At 41.9% G+C, this 24,852-nt stretch overlaps 1 protein-coding gene across 8 annotated transcripts in view; it reads left to right on the top strand.

The window, feature by feature from the left end:
* ENPP2 (ectonucleotide pyrophosphatase/phosphodiesterase 2) overlaps positions 1-24,852 on the top strand; it is a 189,307-nt gene that overhangs the window by 66,540 nt on the left and 97,915 nt on the right. For 2 of the 8 annotated variants that reach the window (XM_073679817.1, XM_073679815.1), the window contains exons 1-2: positions 1,375-1,677; positions 1,802-1,907. In XM_073679817.1, coding sequence (XP_073535918.1) covers positions 1,645-1,677; positions 1,802-1,907 — 139 coding nt within the window. In that variant the 5' untranslated portion in view covers positions 1,375-1,644. Of the gene's footprint in view, positions 1-1,372; positions 1,678-1,801; positions 1,908-24,852 lie in introns of those variants that run through there. The other 6 variants (XM_073679812.1, XM_073679816.1, XM_073679818.1 and 3 more) reach the window with 6 other exon arrangements.

Here is a 24,852-nt window from a genome sequence, read left to right on the forward strand (position 1 = left end):
GGTGCCATCCTGGTAAAGGCAGAGAAGCTTGTTGGTGCCATTCTGGTCAAGGCAGAGAAGCTTGTTGATGCCATTCTGGTCAAGGCAGAGAAGCTTGTTGGTGCCATCCTGGTCAAGGCAGAGAAGCTTGTTGGTGCCATCCTGGTCAAGGCAGAGAAGATTGTTGGTGCCATCCTGGTCAAGGCAGAGAAGCTTGTTGGTGCCATCCTGGTCAAGGCAGAGAAGCTTGTTGGTGTCATCCTGGTCAGGTCAAGACATACAAGCTTGTTGGCGTCATCCTGGTCAAGGCAGAGAAGCTTGTTGGTGCCATCCTGGTCAAGGCAGAGAAGCTTGTTGGTGCCATCCTGGTCAAGGCAGAGAAGCTTGTTGGTGCCATTCTGGTCAAGGCAGAGAAGCTTGTTGGTGTCATCCTGGTCAGGTCAAGACATACAAGCTTGTTGGCATCATCCTGGTCAAGGCAGAGAAGCTTGTTGGTGCCATCCTGGTCAAGGCAGAGAAGCTTGTTGGTGCCATCCTGGTCAAGGCAGAGAAGCTTGTTGGTGCCATTCTGGTCAAGGCAGAGAAGCTTGTTGGTGCCATTCTGGTCAAGGCAGAGAAGCTTGTTGGTGCCATTCTGGTCAAGGCAGAGAAGCTTGTTGGTGCCATTCTGCTCAAGGCAGAGAAGCTTGTTGGTGCCATCCTGGTAAAGGCAGAGAAGATTGTTGGTGCCATTCTGGTCAAGGCAGAGAAGCTTGTTGATGCCATTCTGGTCAAGGCAGAGAAGCTTGTTGGTGCCATCCTGGTCAAGGCAGAGAAGATTGTTGGTGCCATCCTGGTCAAGGCAGAGAAGATTGTTGGTGCCATCCTGGTCAAGGCAGAGAAGATTGTTGGTGCCATCCTGGTCAAGGCAGAGAAGATTGTTGGTGCCATCCTGGTCAAGGCAGAGAAGCTTGTTGGTACCATCCTGGTCAAGGCAGAGCAGCTGGTTGGTGCCATCCTGGTCAAGGCAGAGAAGCTTGTTAGTGTCATACTGGTCAAGTTACATCAGCTTGTTGGTGTTATCCTACGCTTGATACCTCAGCATATGCCCCTCCAGTGTGCCATCGCATAACCCCATTATCTTTTATTAGTGTATACTGCATGGTGACACAACCCATAAAATTCTCGTTTTTTTTTTTTTTTTCGCATAGCACAGAGCGATCATATGCTGGCATTTATTTTGCAGCAAATATCCACTAGACGCGGCCTGCTTTTCTTCCCGGCAGATGTATTTTTAGATTTTTTTTTTTTTTTTACATTAAGCAGATGTTTGTGAGTTTCCAGGGAAATATACTTTTTTTTTTCTTCTTCTCCTTTTAAAGTACATTGACAGTCTGTGCTGGAGCGCGTTAAAAGTAAACTGCTATTGACTAAGTGTGAGAGAAGTGTGTGTTTGGAGAAGAGAGGGGGGGATGTGGTGCTACAGGCAGCCTCCTACATCCAGTCCTGTGATTTGTGAGCTAAACATGATGAAACCAGACCCTGGACAAATGAAATGAGCCCGTCCACTCAACCAGGTGGGATTAGTTGTAACTAATAGACTCAACTCACACAGCAATCCCTGCAGACAGACCCACTGAACCTGAAGGGAAGCATTACCTAGTGGCTCCCAGGGATTCCTGCACTATGCTCCTCAGCAGCGTCTTACACTTCTATCAGGTAGGGAAGACTTTGGCGCATCCATCTAGAGCTGAATTTGGGATTTAACTCTTGCATTGCTGCAGCTGTGCTTGATTACACAAGCCTATCTGTGACACTTGCATGTCATTCTTTGTATCCGCAGGTCATATGCTTTGTCACGTTTATCTTTGGAGTGCAAATTTGTTTTGGATTTACGGCAAATCGCTTAAAAAGATCAGAATCGGAATGGGACGAAGGTGTCGCCTCAGGTAACGGCAGCGATTTTTATTCTCTATATACCACCATGCATGTGACAGGTTCACTGTTTTATGTCATGCTTGCAATTTTATTTATTTTTTTTCTTTATGGCACATGTATTTGACTTGGCTTGGTGATGGCTCGCAGAGTGTTCGCTGCAGAGTGGTCCCAGTTTTTGTTCTATGGATGCATTAGCGTTAAATATACAGCAGGCTAGGCTAATGTTTTAAAGTGGTAGTTCCCACCATAAGTTATGAATTAATAATGAATGGGCATAAATCAGAGAACCCTCCAAAGTACTATATATCTATGTAGAAGTAAGGTAATTCACACCATGTCATATACTGTACATTGATTTAAAGGGTAACTCTACTTACCTTCTGTCACTTCACAAATGACAGCAGTTATCGCTTGTATCCCGCATCCCCTGATCTTTATGCTCACAGGGATCCAGGGAGCTGAGATATGAGGTGTTGTTTGGAGGGGTCCTGACACTATAGGACTGATGTAGTTGTCCTTGCACTGCCTGTGAATAATTTAGTCATCAGTGTTATTCTCAGGCAAAAAATAAAACACTCTAAATGGTATAGTCAAGTTTTTGATCTGTCTATGTTTAACTCCCCTCCTGCCAGGGTTGCCGACTTTTTACTTTTTTCTGGACAACTTGTTAAAAAAATCACAGACAGAAAGTATTTTTTATGGACACATGGGGAAACCTATAATAAATTGATAAATATGTCTACAGCCCATAATTCTGATATGAAGACATCAGCTGCATTCACTGCAAACTGTAATATAATTACAGTCAAAATCTGTGAAGGGTTCTTCAAAATCACCAACGCCTTTTTTTTTTTTTCTTTTTTTATGGACAAGGTAAAAAGTACCTTATTTTTAAGTCCTGTCCTGGAGTTTTTGGACTGTTGGCAACCCTGCTTCCCGTAGTAAGTTTTCGTTCTTTTTCTTTTTCCATTGACCTGGAGATTTGTTTTTTTTTGCTGGACGAGTTGAAAGTTTGAATGAAACCATTCATTTTACCATATAATAATGTACAAGAAAAAAAATATATATTGATCCTTTTTTCTTTAATTCTTTATTTATTTTTTTTAGTCCACCCCCACTCACCAAAGGACTTGAACCTGCCATTGTTTGATCACTTGCATTATACTCTGCAATGCTAGAGTATTGCAGTGTATATAGTGAAATTGATGCAAAAGGATGACTGCAACTTTGATAGACCTCCGGCTGACATGGCAACACATCAGCACCCCACAATTGAATTCGGAGCATTTAAATGCAGCTGATGGGGATTGACAGCAGCATCTAGATGGTTAACAGCAGTGATTGGAGAGCTAGCTCCGGTCGCTGCTGTTACAGGTAGATGCCGGCTATATGACATAGCCACACCTGCTCAGTATGGGTTGGTCTTGGCTTCTGAGGGCTTGCTCAGACTAACATATTATATGGACGTGTGCTGTCCATGTGCACCGCAGAGAGCACATGGACCCAGGCCCCGTGACATTAATATTGGCCAAACTTCCCATGTAGCCCCAATATAAGGGGCCAGGACCCCACAGAGGATCACATGTTGCTTTATTATTTCAGGTTTTACGTAATGTCATAATTTAGACATAGACGTGTCGATAACTCGTGAGTATAGTACGACCATACGTTGCCTACAGTCGTATATGCACCATGAAATGGCGGATACTCTACTGTAGCGATATGTTTTTTCACAACACCTGTGGGGCAACAACTCCCAACAAGCACTGACAGCCTGTGACTGGGCTACACCACTAAGGGTCTTGTCAAACACAGGGAGGTTTATGAAACCAGCCAATCACAGCACAGCTTCCATTCTGTATTCTGCTTTTGAAATATGAAAGCTGCACTGTGATTGGTTGCTACGGGCAACACAGACAGGCTTACAATTAGACAGTTACCTAACTCTTTCCCCCAATGTGTAAATTTAGGGTTACCCAGGTTTTTGGTACTTTGTTTATTATTATAGTAGTGCGACTGGAAGTCACAAGTCTTGTCTTACATTGAGCCCTGACTGGAGGCGCAGCATGCTGGGAATGTGCATCAGACCTGCATTTACAATGGCCCTAGGCGCTGTGTGTGACTAAACCCTAAATTAGTAAAAGTACCTGTAAGTCTCCCTAAGGGAATGTGCACACAACGCCTTCTAAACTCAGGCGAACCTGAGACGTTTCTGGAAGCTGCTGCTTATTCGGTCGTTTCCTGAGCGTCCTTAGGCTATGTGCACATGGTGCGTTTTTTGTATTTTTTTTTCTGCGCAGAAATGGGCCAAAAACGCATTGTAATCCTTATCCCAGCATTTCCTATGAGAATTTGGAAAATCTGTGCACATGATCAGGAATGGTCCTGACAGGATTTCATGTGCGTTTAAATATGCAGCATGTCATTTCTTTGTGCGGATTTACCAGCGTTTTTCCTATACAGTGCATTGGCAAAAATGCACAAAAAAAAAAAAAGCATAAAAACGGATCAACAACACGCGGAATTTCCGCAGCGGTTTTGCTGCCAAGAAGTGCTGAAACGCTGCAGAAATTCCTGCAAGTAAATACTGATCATGCGCACATACCCTAACAAAGGGTTTTTTGGAGAGTTTTCTCATTATTTATTTATTTATTTTTTTACCGTCATTGGCTATGTGCACACCGAGACTTTTTCCTTTGTTTGCAAAGCAGAAACTGAGCAGAATCTCCCAAGTTTTTCAGCAGGATTTGGAGAGTTTCTGCCCCAAAAACTCCTCAAAAAAACTGTGTGCACATAGACATTTTGTGGTAAATTTTTTTTCCCACTCCATTAAATAATGAAGAAACCATTAGCATTTTTTTCTTCTTGTTCTATTATTTTTATTTTTTTTTTTTAAGCAAAAACGATGGCAAAACATTCAGGTGTCTTTCAGGCGTCTTCTCAGATTTTTCGTTGACATGTATTGCAAAGTACAGAGCGTCTTCTCGTCAGAAAGTGAGAAAAGAATGGACATGTCCCTTCTTTTAACAGCTTGGCATTTTGAGGAAACCTGGTGTTTAAAAGGCGTTCAAAACCTGAACAGCAAATTGTTTTTACATAAAAAAACATACATATGTTCGATCTTTTGAGCATTTTGTGATACGTTTTTTCAGTCGAAATCCACCTGGAAAAGACTTTGTGTGCACGTACTCTTACACAGTCTGACTTTCTGAAGTTTGCAAAATGCACACTAGGTTTTATTATGTGTAACAAGCAATTTCTGGTTCATATTTGTTCTGGTTCAAATGCCATACCTGGAGCACAAATGTGCACTTTAATATTCAGCTGCAAAAGAAAATGCCATTAATGTCTGATGCAAAATCCACACCAAAACTGATACAATCCATGGCTTAATCAATGCTGATTTTGCTGCTTATTCACAACAAAATTAGCAACAGATATATATAATTTTTTATTTTTTTTTTAAATGCTTAGACATTGTCTTAGGCTGCATTCACATGCATTACAGGTGATCACCACGAAAACCTAAACTGCAGCAGACCCGAGCCATTGTGGTTTTTGAACTGCAGGGAAACGGCTACTGCACTTGCAAAATTGCACAGTGTATAGTGATGGCTGAAAGGTTTTGCTGGTAATTTCTGCAAAATTAAAAAAAAGAACCTTTCATCTAATTCATGTTGCCTGAAACACAGACAGGATGAATCAGAGACTAGCTGCATTGTTAAAGCCATGTAAGTTTTAGTCTAAAATGCAGTGGCGAATCAGTGAAAACATTTTGGAAAGCCAACCAGGGACTATGTGTCTCGGATGTCTCTGAGGTGGGTCACTGGTGGCTTCTCCATGCATCACTTTGCCAGAATGACAGGTCTCTCCCTATCAGACAAAGGGATCAGCTTCTCTGGGGATAAGTCTTGGACTAGTCAGCCAAGGACTATAGTCCCCGGTCGGCTTATCAGAGCATTGCTGCTATAATGCAGCTAGTGCCTGATTCATGCTGGCTGTGTGGCATGTGGCTTGTCTGCGAGTTAATGTATGTATGTATATTTTTATTGTTGTAAGGTGGTATTTTTTTTAGACAGGTCTAGGTCCATTGCTTGGGCTGTATTATAATGCATAATTAAGGGGGTTGTCCCATTAGCATAACTTGTCACCAATCCACAAACGATATGATAAATGCATGATCGCTGGGGGGGCTGACTGTTCACCCCCCTCACCAATCATGAAAATGAGGTCCCAAAGTCCACTGTGTGAATGGAGCAATATTGAGCATGTGCAACCATTGCTTCCTTAACTGCCCATATGAGTGATGGAAACACATGCTCACTATGCTTTCAATGGACCAAGATGTGCCTAAACAATGCCACCAATCAGTATGGGTCACTGCAGTCAGAGCCCCAGAAATCAGAAATTTAACAACTATCTTATAGGTGTAAGAGGGTACAGGAACCCAAACCTTTAGTAGAAGGAAGGCAGTCCATGATGCAAAAATTAACTACTGTATTATCAGAAAACAGCAGGTACAAGACTTGCAAGTCAAAACTTCTGTTTTGTACAAAGCTGTTGCATGTGGTGGCACATTTCTTGTGCTGTCTTTAGTCCGTTAACTAATGTGACTGCTATGTTTCTCTATCACTGATGTTGTGCTACTGACCTCCTGCCTGCAGTCCACTTCCAGTGTACAATCTGTGCCCTAGCCTGGTTATCTATAAACTCCAAGTGTTGCTTATACATAGCCTGTGTCCCAGATGCCCGGCATCTCGGGGTCTCCCCTAACGCACGGCTACCTTTCTGGACCTCCTTCTCTGTACAAGACAGCCTTGATGGGACATGGTGGCCATCCACTACTCCATCCATCTGGACGATCCAAGTTTCCACGGCATTCATCAGTAAACAAGACTATTTTAAAATTAGTCTTCATGTATGTCTGGACGCAATGCAACAGTTTTCTTCTTGTGAGCACTGTTTAGGGGTGTCCGAGTAGTAGGTTTATGCCCATCTGTAGAATCCCACACCTTGAGGCTTGGGGAACTCCAGAGGCATAAGCAGCTTCAAATACCTGTTTGCTGCTTTGTAATGGTATTTTAGCAGCTGCTCTTTTATTCCGATGAATTTGTGTGGGAGAAACCTTCCTCATTATGCTCTTAGCTGCACTAACACGTCTGTGCTCTGTATTCGCCACAAATCTCTTTACAGTGCGATGAGCACTCTTACGTTTTTGTGAAATATCTGTTTTCATACCTAGTGCAATGCCTTGGACAATTTGATGTTTTTCAGCAGCAGAGAGATCCTTTTTCTTTCCCATATTGCTTGAAACCTGTGGAGGCTTAATAATGTGGAAGTCCTTAAGTAGTTTTTCTTCAATTGGGCTAACCTGGCAAACTAATTATGACAGGTGTTTGAGATTGATTTCAGTGATCCAAAGAGCTCTGAGACACAAATCATTCATGAGATTGTTTGTTTGAAAAACTAAAAATTATATATTTACGACACTTAAAACCAATGTGCATAATTCGGAACGCGGTACAATACAGCAGTATATAGTAAAAATCATCGTCTCCTATGATGCCCTGCGACAGGCTGGTTTTCACAGAAGCACTGTCATGACAAGCATGGGGGTTGTGGGTGGGGACCGATGGGCTTGTGGAATGCTGTGCACCTGTGCAGAACACTATAAATGTACCTTTCAGAAATTGATAGGGGCATTTAAGGAGTTAATAGCAGCAGGCAGAGCTCAGCTCCACTCACTGTTGACAGAGGCAGATGATGGCTGAATAGCAGTCATCATCTGCAGGGAATGATGCTTGCTCTGTTTCTGAGCCTGCTTCAAAGACATGGACTTGACATATTTCATACCAGTGCGTCAATTGTTGGGAAAGGGTCAAATTGGTGACGTTTTTAGGTGATGGTAACAAAGAACTAGAAGTCTCTATTTTTCTCACACTCACCCCTTCTCCCAACAGCAAAGTAAAAATCAACTGTTAGGTTCATGTTTTGAGGTGTTCAAAAATGAGGTTTTCAAGGGGAAATCGCTTCAGAAAATGCTCTTCTTTTGGAGTTTCCTTTTCCTAAAGAGGTTTGAAGATTTTTTTTTTTTTTTTTTTTTCCCTGAAGCATTTTGCCTAGTTTTGAGTGGATTCCATCAGGATCCACTTCAAAGTAGTGATGTACACTTTTTTTTTTTCCCCTCCTCACTAGTTGTTTTTCAAAACCTCCTAAATGCTTAAAAAAACTTTGTTTGAACAGCAAAGTGGATTTCCTACACAAATGAAGAGGAAGAGGTGTTTTTTTTTTAAGCATTTTTGAAGAGTATTGGAGCAGATCTGCTTCCAAATAAATTCCCCCCAAAAAGTGTGTAGTTAGCCTAATAATTGATGGAGTAAGAGGCAGAATGTCGTCTATATATCTCATATATATTTTCCAATTATATAGCATTTTATCATATACACCAGATTTTTCATTTGGTGGTCGAGATAACAATTACATTCACACAATGTGGCAAACGGATCTCCAGCATCTGTGAAACTTTCTTACTTATCCAAAGGCTGATACGGTACTGCACTGGATATGCCGCTGTGTATGTTCTCATAGGGTCCTATGTTTCCTTGAGATCTCTAGCACCAGTTGTCCATCTAGAGGGGATACGGTGGGGCATGTGCCGAGTGTTGTGGGAACATCTACAGGCTGCTTTAAATTAGTCAGGGTATTTGGATAAAAAAAAAACCCTACTTGAAGTAAACTAAAACTGCTTACATTTTCAAAATCTATGGAAATCTTTCTCCTTTAAGCTTTCCTTATACTTTATGTTGCATAGCGATTACTTGACTTCTTGGGTGATCATCTTTTTGCTAAGCGAGAGAAGAAGTCGTCATGCAAAATTCTGTCTGCTATACAATACCCTCCATACTACAGATTTGTTTCCATGTCCTAGCACAATAGTTTACAAGTTGTCTTCACATCTTTTGTGGCTTTCAATTTAACCCCCTTGGGTTTTTAATAGATTCTGATATATTGTTCATTGTTTTGCTGAGAAGAACAGCTGCTATACAGCGCTATTCCTCCAATCAAATATGACATAATTCGCAACAATGTCGCCTTAAATGCAAATGTGAACAGAGCCTATCCTATTTCCATTAAAGGTTACCCAGCTCCTTTTGATGCCACTTATATTTCACAACCTTATTAAAATTACTTTGGCTAAGGGCTGGGGCAGACGACCGTATTTTGAATTTTTTTAATAAGTGCATGTCAACTTTTTACATTGCAAACTCTGATGCCATTGCCTTTTCATCCATGAGAATCAGAATCTTGTTGAGTCCAAGTTCTTTGGTGAGTTCCATGACTCCCCAGTGGGATGTGTGGTCCTCCTTAGGCTCTATTTCAATAGTCCCTTAACTAAAGGAGTTCACTAGGGTTAGAAAAAACATGCCGGCTTTCTTACAAAAACTGCACTACATCTGTCAACAGGCTGTAAATGGTGCTGCATTATAGTCCCATTCGATTCCATAGAGATGAGCTGCAAAACCAGAGGGAATCTGAGTAGCATCCACCCTATTTTTATAATTCTGAACTACTTATGTAATGGGAACCAGTCATTGGATTCATGCTGCCCAAACAATGGGACTCATGAATCAGAGCTTGGTGCATGTGTCGCGCCCCCGGGGGCCTTACTGTTTGGGGACAGTATATATATCACGGTGGCTGACCCAGGGCGGACAGTGCACAAAAGGGGTAGCTATTACTAATAAAGTTCAGAGAAATTCGTGACGCCACCTGTGGTGTCTGGTGAAGGTCACCAGCGCTGCAGCAGTCCTCTGAGACAGGTAACAAGGCAGCTAAAGATGGTACAGCTCGCCAAAGGTGGAGCGGGCCTCAGGGCAGCGTAGATAGATGGTGGAATGGTGTGCTGGGCGCTGTAGTGCAGGTAGTTGGCGCAGCCGGAGTAACAGACAGAGACGGGGGGGTTTGCTTCATTACCTTTACTGGTACAGCTGGTAGATACGGTCCAGGGTACTCTAGGTGAAGGGCGCACTTTTGGACTTCTCCCCAGGGAGCGGGTATAAGGCTTCCTGATCTGTGTCTGCCTCTGTGTAAGCTCCTGGCCTGCCTGCAACTGTGCCTAGCTTATGTGTCAGTCCTCCTGGGATTCCAGTTAACCCTACTGGGTGTAAAGGGTCCCTGTAGGCTCGGACCCGGTGTCTGGTATATATGCTGGGGTGAGCCTGGTATGCTCCTCTGCCCCCTTAATCACTCTTTTTCTTCCACTCGCCTTCGGCCACGCTCGGGGCCCTCACTAGGCTTCAGGGCTGCTGGAGGCCTAGCTTGCCTCAACACAGCAGTCTGCGTGCTCCTCTCTGAACACTCTCTTCTGACTAATCTCAAGACTTAAATAAGAACTGACTGAGCTGCCTGACTCCACCTTCCCTTTATATATCCCTATCAGGGCTCCCTCTGGTGGTATGAGGTGGAAGGTGGAGGTGTTTGCATGTAGTGAGGGCCTCTTGTGGAGAATTCCGTCCGTGCACCCTTCCGGGTTCTGTGGCACAATGCGCAGCAGGGCGCCACACATGATTGCAACCAGGTATACTTTTATCTGAAACACTTTGGCTTTTGGAAAAAAACATAATTTGAACATCGCTAGCTCGAAACTGTTTTCTGCCAGCTTCTCCCCGCACCACTCTAGTTGAATGACGTGTCTATCTCTATGACAGGTCTCTCCAATGTGTGTACAATCAACTAGAGCCATGTGAGAAGTCAGGCGGGAGCGGCACCCAAAATGTTACATCTATTCTTATATTCCCCGGCTGGTTCTTCAGAGTAAGACATAACTGTCTGCAATTGTGCCGCCAAGCTCTGATTTATGCTGCTTGAGCGACAGTTTTCTTTTTTAAAGAGGACTTTCCACCAAAAGTTTCTTGTTGAACTGGTCATAGCATGGAATAGGTAGCTACAAATCACAATTATTATTTTTTTCTACTTTTGCCTCTCCATTGCATAGATATTAGCAACCAAATTATTGGCATCTAGTAAGTTAACACCCACTTGGTCTTTATAAGAAAAATAAAAGTAGTTATCAGTTTTCATTAGGGGTTTGTAATATGACACAGCTAAACTCCGCTGCTCGGCCCCCACACTGACTTATGCATCAGGTTAGATCAGTAAATCAGAGCTGTATCACTACATCTCACACACTGAAAAATCTGTTCTAAGCTATGGTGGGGGGGCATGTTCTTCTTTCCTTTTTCATCTGTTTGCTTGCTTAGGATTAGTTCCACTCTGCAGCCACTATTACATTGTCCAGTTCAACATGCCACATTTGGTGAAAGATCCTTTTTAATTACGTTCTCTGCTTAGGAGTCAAGTGGGTGGTTCTACTCAGTGATTGACAGCCTTTCCCATATGCAAAAAAAAGGAGCATGGACTGCACCTCCAAAAAAATCATACATTTGATCTAATGCATCTCGGCAAAAATGTATAAAACTGAACATGAGGTTCTTAGTTTAACATTCTGATCAGACTGTATGAAGCCCACTGCCACGTCACGGCTCCGTTCAGGCAATAAATGTTAGGACCCTCTAAGAGGTTTGCCGTGATGCGGCAGTGGGCTTCATACAGTTTGATCAGAATGTTAAACGAAGAACCTCATGTTCATTTTTACACATTTTTGCCGAGAGGCATTAGATCAAATGTATGATTTTTTTTGGAGGTGCTGTCCATTCTCTTTTCTCAGCCTTTCCCATATCATTGTGCTAAGGCATAGCTATCAGTCACTAATTAGGACCCCCCCCCCCCCCTGACTCCAAAATCTTTTCCCACAAACCTGTGTCAGTCCGTGCAGCTCCTCCTGCTGTATACCAGGCAGACCACCACAGATCAGACGCTCTGTTTAACATGATGGGTTCCCTCGTATTTGTAAAACACAAAGTTTGAGATTTAGTCAATGAATAGGGGTTGATGGGTTTCTCGTTATCTTACAGTTATGGGTTCAAATCCATTCAGTATACGACCTACTTGTAAAAGATGACTGATGGCAATAAATACACTGCATGTTGGATGGGTTTGGTGTTTCTTTATTTGACTTCTCTGTGCAATTTTCAAGCGTCTATTAAACCCTGATGCTGAAAAGATATAAATAAAATGGGATAGGCATCAATGCATGTGAAAGGCTAAACTGTTGACATCAGCAGCTACCCATATTTTCATGCCAGGATTTAGTTTGACTTTCCTAACTGTAAGTGCCTAGATTTTTACACAGCTCCAAAGTTCTATTTGTAGTTCTGGTGTGGTGCAGTTAACTCTAAAATAGCTTGTATTAAGAGTTACAATCTAAAATACTAGGAGTATGCAACTAGTGCAGGGATAAAAAAAAAAAAAGTGACTAAATGGACAATTGTCTTGTCTTCCACCTGCACTCGGCCACGGTCACCCACATGACAGTCTTCCTGATATAATGGATTGCTTGCATTTACTCTGGTCGATAATCTGTCAGATTCTAGTGTTAACAATCCATCAGTCACGATAATTGTGTAACGTGATCGGATTGAACGATGTGTTGAAAAAAAAAAAAAAAAAACTCGTTCATCGCGTATGAAATCATTTATGTGATTTAAAAAATTCTAATTTTAACTTTTTTTGTAAATCGTGTAATGTAAGCGGAGATTTTTTTTTTCACTCATGTAACAATTTGACCTGAGAGAAAAAAAAAAAAAAAGAGTAGAAAGTAAAGTCCTAAATATTGTTGATCTTGTTCCAAGGCGATAGATGATAGTTCAGTAACAGTTGGAGTATTGGAACGAGTATATATACATTATCGAAAAATTGTCATTCGATTCAATTTTCTTTTTCCGTAATGTTTGTAGAATACTTTTATGATTTCATGTGTTCTGAATAAATAGTAACGTCGAACACAAATATACTTCATATCATCATCTGAATGTGTCAACACCGTGCAAGATGCTCGATGTAACGCTCGCGATTCTTGTCCTGTATAAACTCCTGTCTGAGTTTGTTTGCTAGTCGTGAGTTACGATCGATTAGTTTAAACCATTGTCTGCTCATGTACACGAACCTTAAGGCCATGTGCCCTCGTAGCGTTTTTGCGGCGTTTTTATGGCTGCGAAAACGCTTGTAAAACTGTCTGCCATGAAAAGCAATGTGAATTTGGATGTGCTGTGCACATGATGCGCTAATTTGCGTGCCGAATTCGCATTGCGTTGCAAAACGCAGCATGACCATTTCTACCGCGATTACGCTGCAAATTTGCGGCCATTGAGGAACATTGAAACGCAGCAAACCCGGAGGTATATGTGGATTTGCTGCGTTTCAATTAAATTCAATAGCCGCGAATTTGCAGCGTAATCGCGGTGCGTGTGGTATCCAGGATGAAGAGGAGACTACAACTCCTCTTCATCCTGGCTACCACGCGGTGAAAAAAAGAAATAAAAAAGTTAAAAATAAATAAAACCTGTATATTCACCTCTCCGGCGGCCCCCGGTCTGCTCCCGGCCACGTCCTCTCTCTTCGGCGTCCCGCAGTGTACTGTCAGGACCTGCGGTGACGTCATATAGTCACGCGACCGCTGACGTCCGCGGTCAGGTGATGGTCGCATGACCATCAGCTGACTAAATGACGTCACCGCAGGTCCTGACAGTACACTGCGGGACGCCGAAGAGAGAGGATGCGGCCGGGAGCAGACCGGAGGAGACTGGAGAGGTGAGCATACAGTTTTTTTTTTTTAACGTTTTAATTCTCTCTCTTTTTTTTTTTTTTTTTACTATAGATGCTGCATTTAAAGCATCAGTTGTTCACACATTATAAATCCATGCCGGTTGCATGGATTTATATTGTGTGACCAACTTGTCAAGCACTTTTCCAAGTGATGCTCAAAATCGCTTGGAAAACTGCTTGAAAAAACGCATTCGAAAATGCATGTAAAAACGCTGAAAAAACGCTTCTCTCTGGCAGAAAAACCGCATGTAAATGTGCATGTGTTTTTTCTGCCAGAGAGAGGCAAAAACGCTCTGCATCAAATCTGCTACGTGGGCACATAGCCTAAAAGATACAGTACATCCACATGGCTTGAATTTACAACATAATCATTATTTTGGCAGTATGTTGCTGTATTATTTTGGATCAGACAGCATTTTTTGAGCACACCATGAACATATATATATTTTTTATTTGCTATTGCAATTATATGACAAAGAAAAAATAGATGATTACTTATGAACAACGTTAAATATGTGAATTACACTATTGCTTTGTAAGAGTGGTGAACTATGCTATCGCATTCCTACCCCTGAAAACACCAATCACGTTAAGTGAACAATGACATGTGCGTGTGTGTGTGTGTATATATATATATATATATATATATATATATATATATATATATATATATATATATATATATATTACAGTACAGACCAAAAGTTTGGACACACCTTCTCATTTAAAGATTTTTCTGTATTTTCATAACTATGAAAATTGTACATTCACACTGAAGGCATCAACACTATGAATTAACACATGTGGAATTATATACTAAACAAAAAAGTGTGAAACAACTGAAAATATGTCATATTCTGGGTTCTTCAAAGTAGCCACCTTTTGCTTTGATGACTGCTTTGCACACTCTTGGCATTCTCTTGATGAGCTTCAAGAGGTAGTCACCGGAAATGGTTTTCACTTCACAGGTGTGCCCTGTCAGGTTTAATAAGTGGGATTTCTTGCCTTATAAATGGGGTTCGGACCATCAGTTGTGTTGTGCAGAAGTCTGGTGGATACACAGCTGATAGTCCTACTGAATAGACTGTTAGCTGCTTTTTCTTGCCATAATACAAATTCTAAGTAAAGAAAAACGAGTGGCCATCATTACTTTAAGAAATGAAGGTCAGTCAGTGCGAAAAATTGGGAAAACTTTGAAAGTGTCCCCAAGTGCAGTTGCAAAAACCATCAAGCGCTACAAAGAAACTGGCTCACATGAGGACCGCCCCAGGAAAGGAAGACCAAGAGTCACCTCTGCTTCTGAGGATAAGTTTATCCGAGTCACCAGCCTCAGAAATCGCAGGTTAACAGCAGCTCAGATTAGAGACCAGGTCAATGCCACACAGAGTTCTAGCAGCAGACACATCTCTTCAACAACTGTTAAGAGGAGACTTTGTGCAGCAGGCCTTCATGGTAAAATAGCTGCTAGGAAACCACTGCTAAGGACAGGTAACAAGCAGAAGAGACTTGTTTGGGCTAAAGAACACAAGGAATGGACATTAGACCAGTGGAAATCTGTGCTTTGGTCTGATGAGTCCAAATTTGAGATCTTTGGTTCCAACCACCGTGTCTTTGTGCGACGCAGAAAAGGTGAACGGATGGAATCTACATGCCTGGTTCCCACCGTGAAGCATGGAGGAGGAGGTGTGATGGTGTGGGGGTGCTTTGCTGGTGACACTGTTGGGGATTTATTCAAAATTGAAGGCATACTGAACCAGCATGGCAACCACAGCATCTTGCAGCGGCATGCTATTCCATCCGGTTTGCATTTATTTATTTTTCAACAGCACAATGACCCCAAACACACCTCCAGGCTGTGTAAGGGCTATTTGACCAAGAAGTAGAGTGATGGGGTGCTACGCCAGATGACCTGGCCTCCACAGTCACTAGGCCTGAACCCAATCGAGATGGTTTGGGGTGAGCTGGACTGCAGAGTGAAGGCAAAAGGGCCAACAAGTGCTAAGCCTCTCTGGGAACTCCTTCAAGATTGTTGGAAGACCATTTCCGGTGACTACCTCTTGAAGCTCATCAAGAGAATGCCAAGAGTGTGCAAAGCAGTCATCAAAGCAAAAGGTGGCTACTTTGAAGAACCTAGAATATAAGACATATTTTCAGTTGTTTCACACTTTTTTGTTAAGTATATAATTCCACATGTGTTAATTCATAGTTTTGATGCCTTCAGTGTGAATGTACAATTTTCATAGTCAAGAGAATACAGAAAAATCTTTAAATGAGGTGTGTCCAAACTTTTGGTCTGTACTGTGTGTGTGTGTGTGTGTGTGTGTGTGTGTGTGTGTGTGTGTATGTATGTGTGTATGTGTGTATGTGTGTATATATATATATATATATATATATATATATATATATATATATATAATAATTAGTAGTGTGAACTATGTCCTGCGGTTTTTAGTGTGCGTTGTGATATAGACTGTGATTATGGTGATGTATATAATAAGATTTAGGTTTTAAGGCATAAAGTAATGGAAGATGGACTTTGGTAAGCATTACAAGTGTAAAATGTTTGTATGCAAATTCAATGCATAATGTTTGTAAAAGTAGATCTGTCCACTATAAGACGTAGGGACAGACATAGTTAAAGTTTAGGACTAGCCAATAGTGGGAGGTGAAATCTCCAGTGAAAAGTGATTGCTTCCTGATGAGTCAGATAGGGAAGTTTGTTAACCAAGCTCAAATTCAAGTTGCAGTGGGCTGATAGTGGAAGTACGGATCTATCGTTCAGGGCAGTGGGAGGCCTTACTGGGATCCCTTGAGAACATTCCTGTAACGTCCAGAGCTCAGGGCTCGATACAGGTAGTACGAAGAGTACCTTATCCTCTGGCGTACAGCGGAAGATGAATGTGGAACTGCATGAAGGGAAGGTAACAGATCCCGGGTGTACTGCTTAACTGGACGGAAAATGCCTGGGGCTGACAGAACCAGTAAGCGGAGGGATAGTCCAGGAGGAACAGATAGTAATGTTGGAAATGTGTTTGTATTCAGGAAACAAGAAATGAGAAGTGTTGTGCCCGATACTGCGTGTTACAATCTGATGAACTTTGAACTGTCCAGTAAAACTGAGGGTCCCTTGAGTTTCAACACACATAAGTTATGTGTGGTGGCTCCAGAAGATGTAGGCCACAGGCATTCGCTGTCTCAAGGCCTCCAAGTGAGTTTGATACACCCCACCCCACACATTGGGACGGGGACATGATTTTCCAGTAAAGTGCGAGGGCGACATGATGGAGCAGCAGCTCGACAACGGCAACCGCTCTTGGCCACTTTACAGCTTTACACATAAAAACAATGAAGTTCTTGGTACACTTTTTGATCAAAGTGTTTATGCCCATCTTTCAGAAACAATGCAACATTCTGTGGAGAAGACCCTAAATTAATAACTCACATCTCTCTGTACATAGGCTTCAAATGAACTTAGGATGAATAGGATACAGCAATGAGAAAAAGATCTAGTTCACCATCATAGGATTCCGATGTAGTTCGAAATCATGAATAAGGTTTATACTCCTGAAACGTGTAGATCCATACTATGCCTTCTCCATGGATGCTGTAGCCATGCTATGAATTTGGAATTTTATCTGAATCTTTTTTTTTTTTTTCACTCGACTATTATTCACTAGTGAAATGAAGCTAGATTTTCTATCTTTTCATGAATAGGATACACCTATACTTTGTGCGAATTAATAACAGTCTAGGAAAGATGGGTGGGCACAGTGCATGGACATTGGCAGTAACCACATCCGTCTACTAAGTGCACAAAATCTAGGCATTGGCTAACACTATAGAAGAGGAACCATCTATACTTTTACTATCTCAATTCATTTAAAGCCTTTTATTATAGGGTCGCATCTAAAGATGGTCGCCCTGTTGTTGGCTGATGGGTATGTACAGTTTGATCAAAATGTGCCTTAAAAACCTCACATTTTCTACTTGTGATAATGGTGTAATTCATTTACTTAAGATATGCAGATCGCTGTTGCATGTTGTTTGCATCTACATTTGTACTACAGCCTGCTTGCTTTTGAGGTTGCCAACGTCTATATTTTTTTGAGGAGATATTCAGTGTTTTGGCACATTAAGAAAATTTCACACTAGGTTTTTGCTGCTGCTTCAGAGCACATAATGTAGGGGAAGTGACCCTGATTCCAGCGCTGGGTCTGTTACTGTTGCTATAGCTTTGCTAGAACACTCTTTTATCTTCTGCAGCTCGGCTAGCCCTCTCCCTGATGAGTCCTCGATATTCATGAGCTCTTGCTACTTATGTCACCTCCTTTGGGCAGCTTTCTACCTAATGAGCAGTGTAGGGAAAAGGCCGTCAGTCAATGTTACAGAATGTGTTTTATGGAACGGGGCAAATAAAAGTGATTTTATCAAAACTGCAGCAAGAAGCCCAGTAAAAAACCTATGTCTAGAATCTGGGTTTCTGTCCCTATTTTTTTTTCCCCATTATTATGCTGCCCTCAAATTGTGAAGCATAAACCTATGCATGGTGGAAAGTGTAAAAACAGGGAAAAATTCATATTTAGAAAATGGCGAATTCATCTTCCAGTGCAATTAGCGTAACGGAGTTGAGTTCATTTGGTGAATTTAATGGAACCATTGAGGCACCAGAATGTCAAATATTCCGGATTAATTCATGGTCGAGCATGTGCACTACCGATTCAGCCATTTGGATCTGTGGAGGTCTTGGCTGTTGGACTTGCCAGTAAAGGTACATTATCTTGGGAGTACTATTTAAGAAATTGCCTAATATCTTCAGGTGGACTCTCAAGATTTTATATAAAAGGAGAGGAACAATTTGCCCTGTATTATGTGTCTGTCCTTTTTCCAGTCCTCGAGTCCAATGTTGTTATTATCGGTCATCACTCTGGTTTCTGCCATGTACAAGTAACTGCTGCTCCCGGGGGCATCGGAGCGAACATGGCTGAAAAGTCAAGCTGAAGTAATATGGACTGAGACTTGTTTTATCGAATGTGCCTTTAATGTTGGCTTTGGATATTTGCTCGGAGTGTTTCTTGTACTTTTATAAATTAGATAATTGTCAGTAGCAGACATGGAGCTTGTGTAATAGATGGAGGTTAAGCAAATGTTCCATATCTTGTAGGTTTTGAGGTTTCCTATTCCAGTCATAAACTTTACTGACAATGATGGCCCCTGGAGGATGGAGGTTCTGTGCCAGAAAATGACTAACCAACAGGGTTCCCTTTTTCTGCTTTTAGTTTTTTTTTTTTCTTTTTATGTGTATGTGTATGTATAATATATTTTTTTTAGTTTTTGCCTCCTTTTCAGTTCTTTCTGTTTTTTGAGAATTTTTTTTGAAAAATATTGCACTTGAGTGGTTTATAGATATTTTGGAATTGTGTTCTTGTTGCGAGAGAAACTAAGTAAACTAATTTTGAATTCTGCAATTTTATATATTATGACATGAGAGAAAAAAAACTCTGGTCTTTTAGATGGTCTTAAAGAGAATCTGTCAACAGGTTTTCTCTATATATACTAAAAGCACCACCTTTTTTAAAGAGGTTGTTCTCGACTTTAACATTGATGACCTATTCTTAGGATAGGTCATCAATGTCTGGGAGTGTGACACCTGGCACCCCCGCCGATCAGCTATTCCCGGTGCTGACGGCGGTCGGATCTGTTCAGATACAGAGCTGCATAGCTCTGTCAACAGAATAGTGGCTGCTTCTGAGTACTGCACATCCGCCCCCTAAATCAACAGGGGGAGTATTGCAGTACTCGGTCGCAGCCATTACTCCATAGACTGAGTTGTCCTCTACAGCTCTGTAACTGAACAGTTCAAGCCTTGGCTGGGAACAGCTGATCGGTGGGGGTGCCGGGTGTCGTACCCCCACCGATCAGACATTTGATGACCTATCCTAGGTTTCTACAATGAGAGAATTCACAAGTTCAAAATATTCAGAACAGTTGATAATATTCCCAGGAATGGACATCCCATCAAATTGACCCCAGAGTCAGGCCGTGTAATTGCAAAAAAACCCAAGAGCTACAGCATAAAGGAATTGCAAAAAAAAGCTCAAGAGCTACAGCTGGGACTCCAAAGGCCTCAGTCAGAATGTTAAATAATCAAGTTAATGGCAGTACAATTAGACTGAACAAGTATGGCTAATTTGGAAATGTTACCAGGAGAAAGCTTTCTCTTTCTAAAAGTTGATGGCAACAAGGCTAAAGTTTGCAAGGTAGCATCTGAACAAACTGCAAGACTTCTGGGACTATTGTAGAGTGTTGCAGATTGGTAGTCGCGACCGAGCTTCTGTCCGATTGCGCTCTGGCACTTTACAGATCAGGGTTGTCCCAGTATGCTGTGGGGTGCTTCACATTCACTTGTAGGCCGCAGGCCTCCGCTGTTTCCAGGTCTCCATCCACAGGAGCCGCCGCACACAATGCATGGGACATCAAGTTCTTTGTAACAGTCAAACTTTTACTAAACAGTCCAAGTTTATCAGGTGGGTACAAGCTGGATAGGGCACAGAAATTCACACTTCCTTTCTCCTTAGTACAACTCTTCTGTCTTGCCCCAATTCATTCTGGACTACCCCCAAGCCCACTGACTCCATTAGCCTCAGTGATTTGTTGTCCACTCTGACAGTGCACCTGGGACTGGCCACAAGCCCCCCCACGTAATTCCACGTCCACCGACCTCTCAATGTCAGAAGATCAGGCCTGCTCCTTGGTAACTGGCCCGAGCCCTAGGCTCCAGACGCTGCCTCAAACGTTTGGCCCATGCTGCCCCTAGCAGCCCACCGCACCTGAACTTGAACTCCACTCTACACTTCACTAAACGCTCTCTAACCAGGAAGTGCCCCCCCCCCTTTTATTAACACTAGTGCCCACCCACTGGGCTAGTTCTACAGTATCTTTAACCATTTCCTATCTTATATTCTAAACCTTATTCTGTATCTTAAACTATCCTCACATTAAGCATAAACACTGTACATCACCGTAATACATTATATTAGACACACATTACTATTACATATAAAACCGTACAACAGTATTCACATGGCGCGTCTGTTGTCTTCAGGGGCAGGAACAGGGTAAAACAATCCACATCCTTACACAATGTCATTTGAATAGAACATGCCAAGGTGGAAATGTAAAAATCGGCGTTTAAAAGTTCTAGCAAAGTGAATGGGATTTACAGTAATCTCTTGCCTGCTGTGCTTTCTTTTTTACGCAGCGTAAACTGACCTGCGGTGTGCATTTCAAATTCGCAGCATGTTAGTTACTCTTTCAAGTACGCTTAGTTTTATGTGCGGATTTTGCCTTTAGAATTGCATTAGATGTGAAAAATCCGCAGGTAAAAAAACAGCAATCTGCACATGACCGTATCAGTTTTGTCAAAGCCAAATACTAGGAAGTGTCAGAAACCAAACGGCTTTATTTAAAGAATGACAAATAAAAAAAAATAAAAAAAAAGTTCGGGACTAGCCCATAGTGGGAGGTGAAAGCCCCAGTAAAAAGGGATTGCTTACTAATATGAATCAGATAGGGAAGTTAGTTGACCAAAAACTAGCCAAATACTCCTTGCAGTAAAGTAGTCTCATGGTTTATTGATGAGGCTTTAGAAATAAACTCTGCTCCTAAATCCACACAAATACATTTGAAAATGTTTCCTTCTGATTTGAATTGGATAGCTCGTTTTTAAGAAGAACTTTTTTTTTTTTTTTTTAATGTGGATTTATAGTAAAATCTACTTCTTCTAAAAAAAACCCCCCCAAAAAACAGTGTGAATAGGCCCTAAAGAGGAAGAGGTCATACTGCCTAATGCTTCCTATAAGCTACAGTGGAGAGAGCCACAGACATGGAGGCAACCTGTCTAATTCACATACTACTTTCTGGAGTGCTAAACGGGTTAAGAGACCCAATTCTCCTGATGTATGAGGCATCCAGAGATGTCTACACAGGACACCATTAGAATGCCCATAAACATCAATGAATTTGAGCAACAGTGTGAAGAGTGGGTCAAAATTCCTCCCGAATGATGGGAGAAACTGATAGTCACGCAGAAATTGATTACTTACAAATTTTTGCTACAAATAATGGTTCTTTAAGCTAATGATTAATAGGGTGTACTTAATTTATTACACACTGCATCTACATTCTGACCTAGAATTTGTTGTAATTTGTCATTTTATTCATCTGAGGTTACGTATCTTATTTAGGTAAGGCCTCTTTTTCATTACTGACACATCAGGTCTCTACATAAAGGTATCATCTTTATTGAGGAACAATTGGCAAAACATCCATACTACGGAGTGAACCTGACAGCTGATACATGCTGCATAATCCACGGGCGACATGTGTCAGACGCCGGCTATTTGATCTCAGCCAGGTATGTTTGACTCTGAAACGCTGCCGCATTTCAGATAAAAGAAACAGCCATACTAGTCTGAAGGCTAAGGACTAGTCGGACGGACTGTTCCCTGGCAGCTTCTCTCCGCCCTCTGCCCTGAATTGACAGGTCTCTGCCTACGTGTGCATATAAGCAGAGACCTATTTAATTCAGGGCAGTGGGTGAGGAGCAGCTTTTAAGGTATATTTTTTTCTCTCTGAAATGCTGCAAGGAGAAAATTGCAAAAGCAGTAGAATAAATAAATGCAATATTACTCACATATGCCATATGGACAAAAATATTGAGACTCCTGCACATTACACCTATAGGAGCTTTTCATGACCTCCCATTCTATATCCATGGATAATGTGTCGGGCTACCCCTTTGCAGCTAAAACAGCATCCACTCATCTGGGACAGCTTTCTACTAGATTTTGGTGTATATTTAGGACCATTTATGAGGTCAATCACTGATGGACAAGAAGGCCGGAATCACGAGCTCTGTTTAACTTCATCCAAAAGATATTGGATGGGGTTGATGTCAGGACCCTGTGTTGCCGGTCATGTTTTTTCCTCACCAAACTCTCCCAACTCTCGGGACCTTACTTTAACTGGGCGCATTCATGCTGGAGCAGAAAAGGGTCTTCCCCCAAACTGTTCACCTAAAGTCAGAAGCAACAATTGTCCAAAATGTCTTGTATACTGAAGCATTAAGAATTCTCTTCACTGGAAAGAGTTAAGCCTCCACCACCAAGATTTATACTTGACACAATGAAGTCAGGCAGGTAACATTCTCCTCACATTCACCCAACCCAGGCTCCTCCATCAGAAGCCAGATTGAAAATGTGCTTTGTTGATTGACAAACCACTCTTTACTCTGTTCCAATGGCCTTGACTTTACACCAATCCATCCGACACTTGGCATTGTGCTTCGTGATGTAAGGCTTATATGTAGCTGCACAACATAAAAGCCTTATATCACCAAGCACAATGCCAAGTGTCAGTTTTTTACAGCTTTACACCACTCTGTCATGAAGGTCCCATTGCACAGTTTTTGTGCCGATATAAATGCCCACGGAGGTTTGGAGTTATGGAGTCAGCAGAGTGTTGGTGACTTTTAAAGTTACAGACTCCACTCTGTAACTTTAAGTGGTCTTCACTTTGTGGCTGAGTTGCTGGGTTTCCTTCCACTTTTCATTAATATGACCCACAGGTGATGGGGGAAGATTTAGGAAGGCGAAATGTCATGAACGGGCTTGATACATCGATTGCATCCTATTACCATGCTGGTATCAATGAGCTCTTTAGAAAGAGCTAATGGGACTGAATGGTTTTAAAATTATTCATTGATTTAGAGGTTTGCCCCCATATTTATCTCCATATGGTTTCGCTTTATATTGCATTATTGGCATTTTAATTTCTGGAGGCTACAGTACAAGATAAAAAAAAAGTTATTGTTTCTACACAGTGACTCAAACAGCAGGATAGCAAGTGAACCTCTGGAGTATAATATACAGTGGGTACAGAAAGTATTCAGACCCCTTTTTAAATTTTTCACTCTTTGTTTCATTGCAGCCATTTGGTAAATTCTAAAAAGTTCATTTTTTTTCTCATTAAAGTTCACTCTGCACCCCATGTTGACTGAAAAAAAACAAATGTAGAAATTTTTGCAAATTTATTAAAAAAGAAAAACTGAAATATCACATGATCATAAGTATTCAGACCCTTTGCTCAGTATTGAGTAGAAGCCCCCTTTTGAGCTAGTACAGCCATGAGTCTTCTTGGGAATGATGCAACCAGTTTTTCAGATCCTCTCCAGTTCTGTCAGGTTGGATGGTGAACGTTGGTGGACGGCCATTTTCAGGTCTCTCCAGAGATGCTCAATTGGGTTTAGGTCAGGGCTCTGGCTGGGCCAGTCAAGAATGGTCACAGAGTTGTTCTGAAGCCACTCCTTTGTTATTTTAGCTGTGTGCTTAGGGTCATTGTCTTGTTGGAAGGTGAACCTTCGGCCAAGTCTGAGGTCCAGAGCACTCTGGAAGAGGTTTTCATCCACGATATCTCTATACTTGGCCGCATTCATGTTTCCTTCAATTGCAACCAGTCGTCCTGTCCCTGCAGCTGAAAAACACCCCCATAGCATGATGCTGCCACCACCATGTTTCACTGTTGGGATTGTATTGGACAGGTGATGAGCAGTGCCTGGTTTTCTCCACACATACCACTTAGAATTATCACCAAAAAGTTCTATCTTTGTCTCATCAGACCAGAGAATCTTATTTCTCATAGTCTGGGAGTCCTTCATGTGTTTTTGAGCCAACTCTATGCGGGCTTTCATATGTCTTGCACTGAGGAGAGGCTTCCGTCGGGCCACTCTGCCATAAAGGCCTGACTGGTGGAGGGCTGCAGTGATAGTTGACTTTGTGGAACTTTCTCTCATCTCCCTACTGCATCTCTGGAGCTCAGTCACAGTGATCTTGGGGTTCTTCTTTACCTTTCTAACCAAAGCTCTTCTCCCACGGTTTCTCAGTTTGGCTGGACGGCCAGGTCTAGGAAGACTTCTGGTGGTCCCAAACTTCTTTCATTTTAGGATTATGGAGGCCACTGTGCTCTTAGGAACCTTTAGTACTGCAGAAATTATTTTGTAACCTTGGCCAGATCTGTGCCTTGCCACAATTCTGTCTCTGAGCTCCTTGGGCAGTTCCTTTGAGCTCATGATTCTCATTTGGTCTGACATGCACTGTGAGCTGTGAGGTCTTATATAGACAGGTGTGTGCCTTTCCAAATCAAGTCCTATCAGTTTAATTAAACACAGCTGGACTC

The sequence above is a fragment of the Phyllobates terribilis genome, unplaced genomic scaffold (genome assembly GCF_046119375.1).
Source record: "Phyllobates terribilis strain yellow unplaced genomic scaffold, ASM4611937v1 Scaffold_4__5_contigs__length_816908805, whole genome shotgun sequence".
Taxonomy (NCBI): domain Eukaryota; kingdom Metazoa; phylum Chordata; class Amphibia; order Anura; family Dendrobatidae; genus Phyllobates; species Phyllobates terribilis.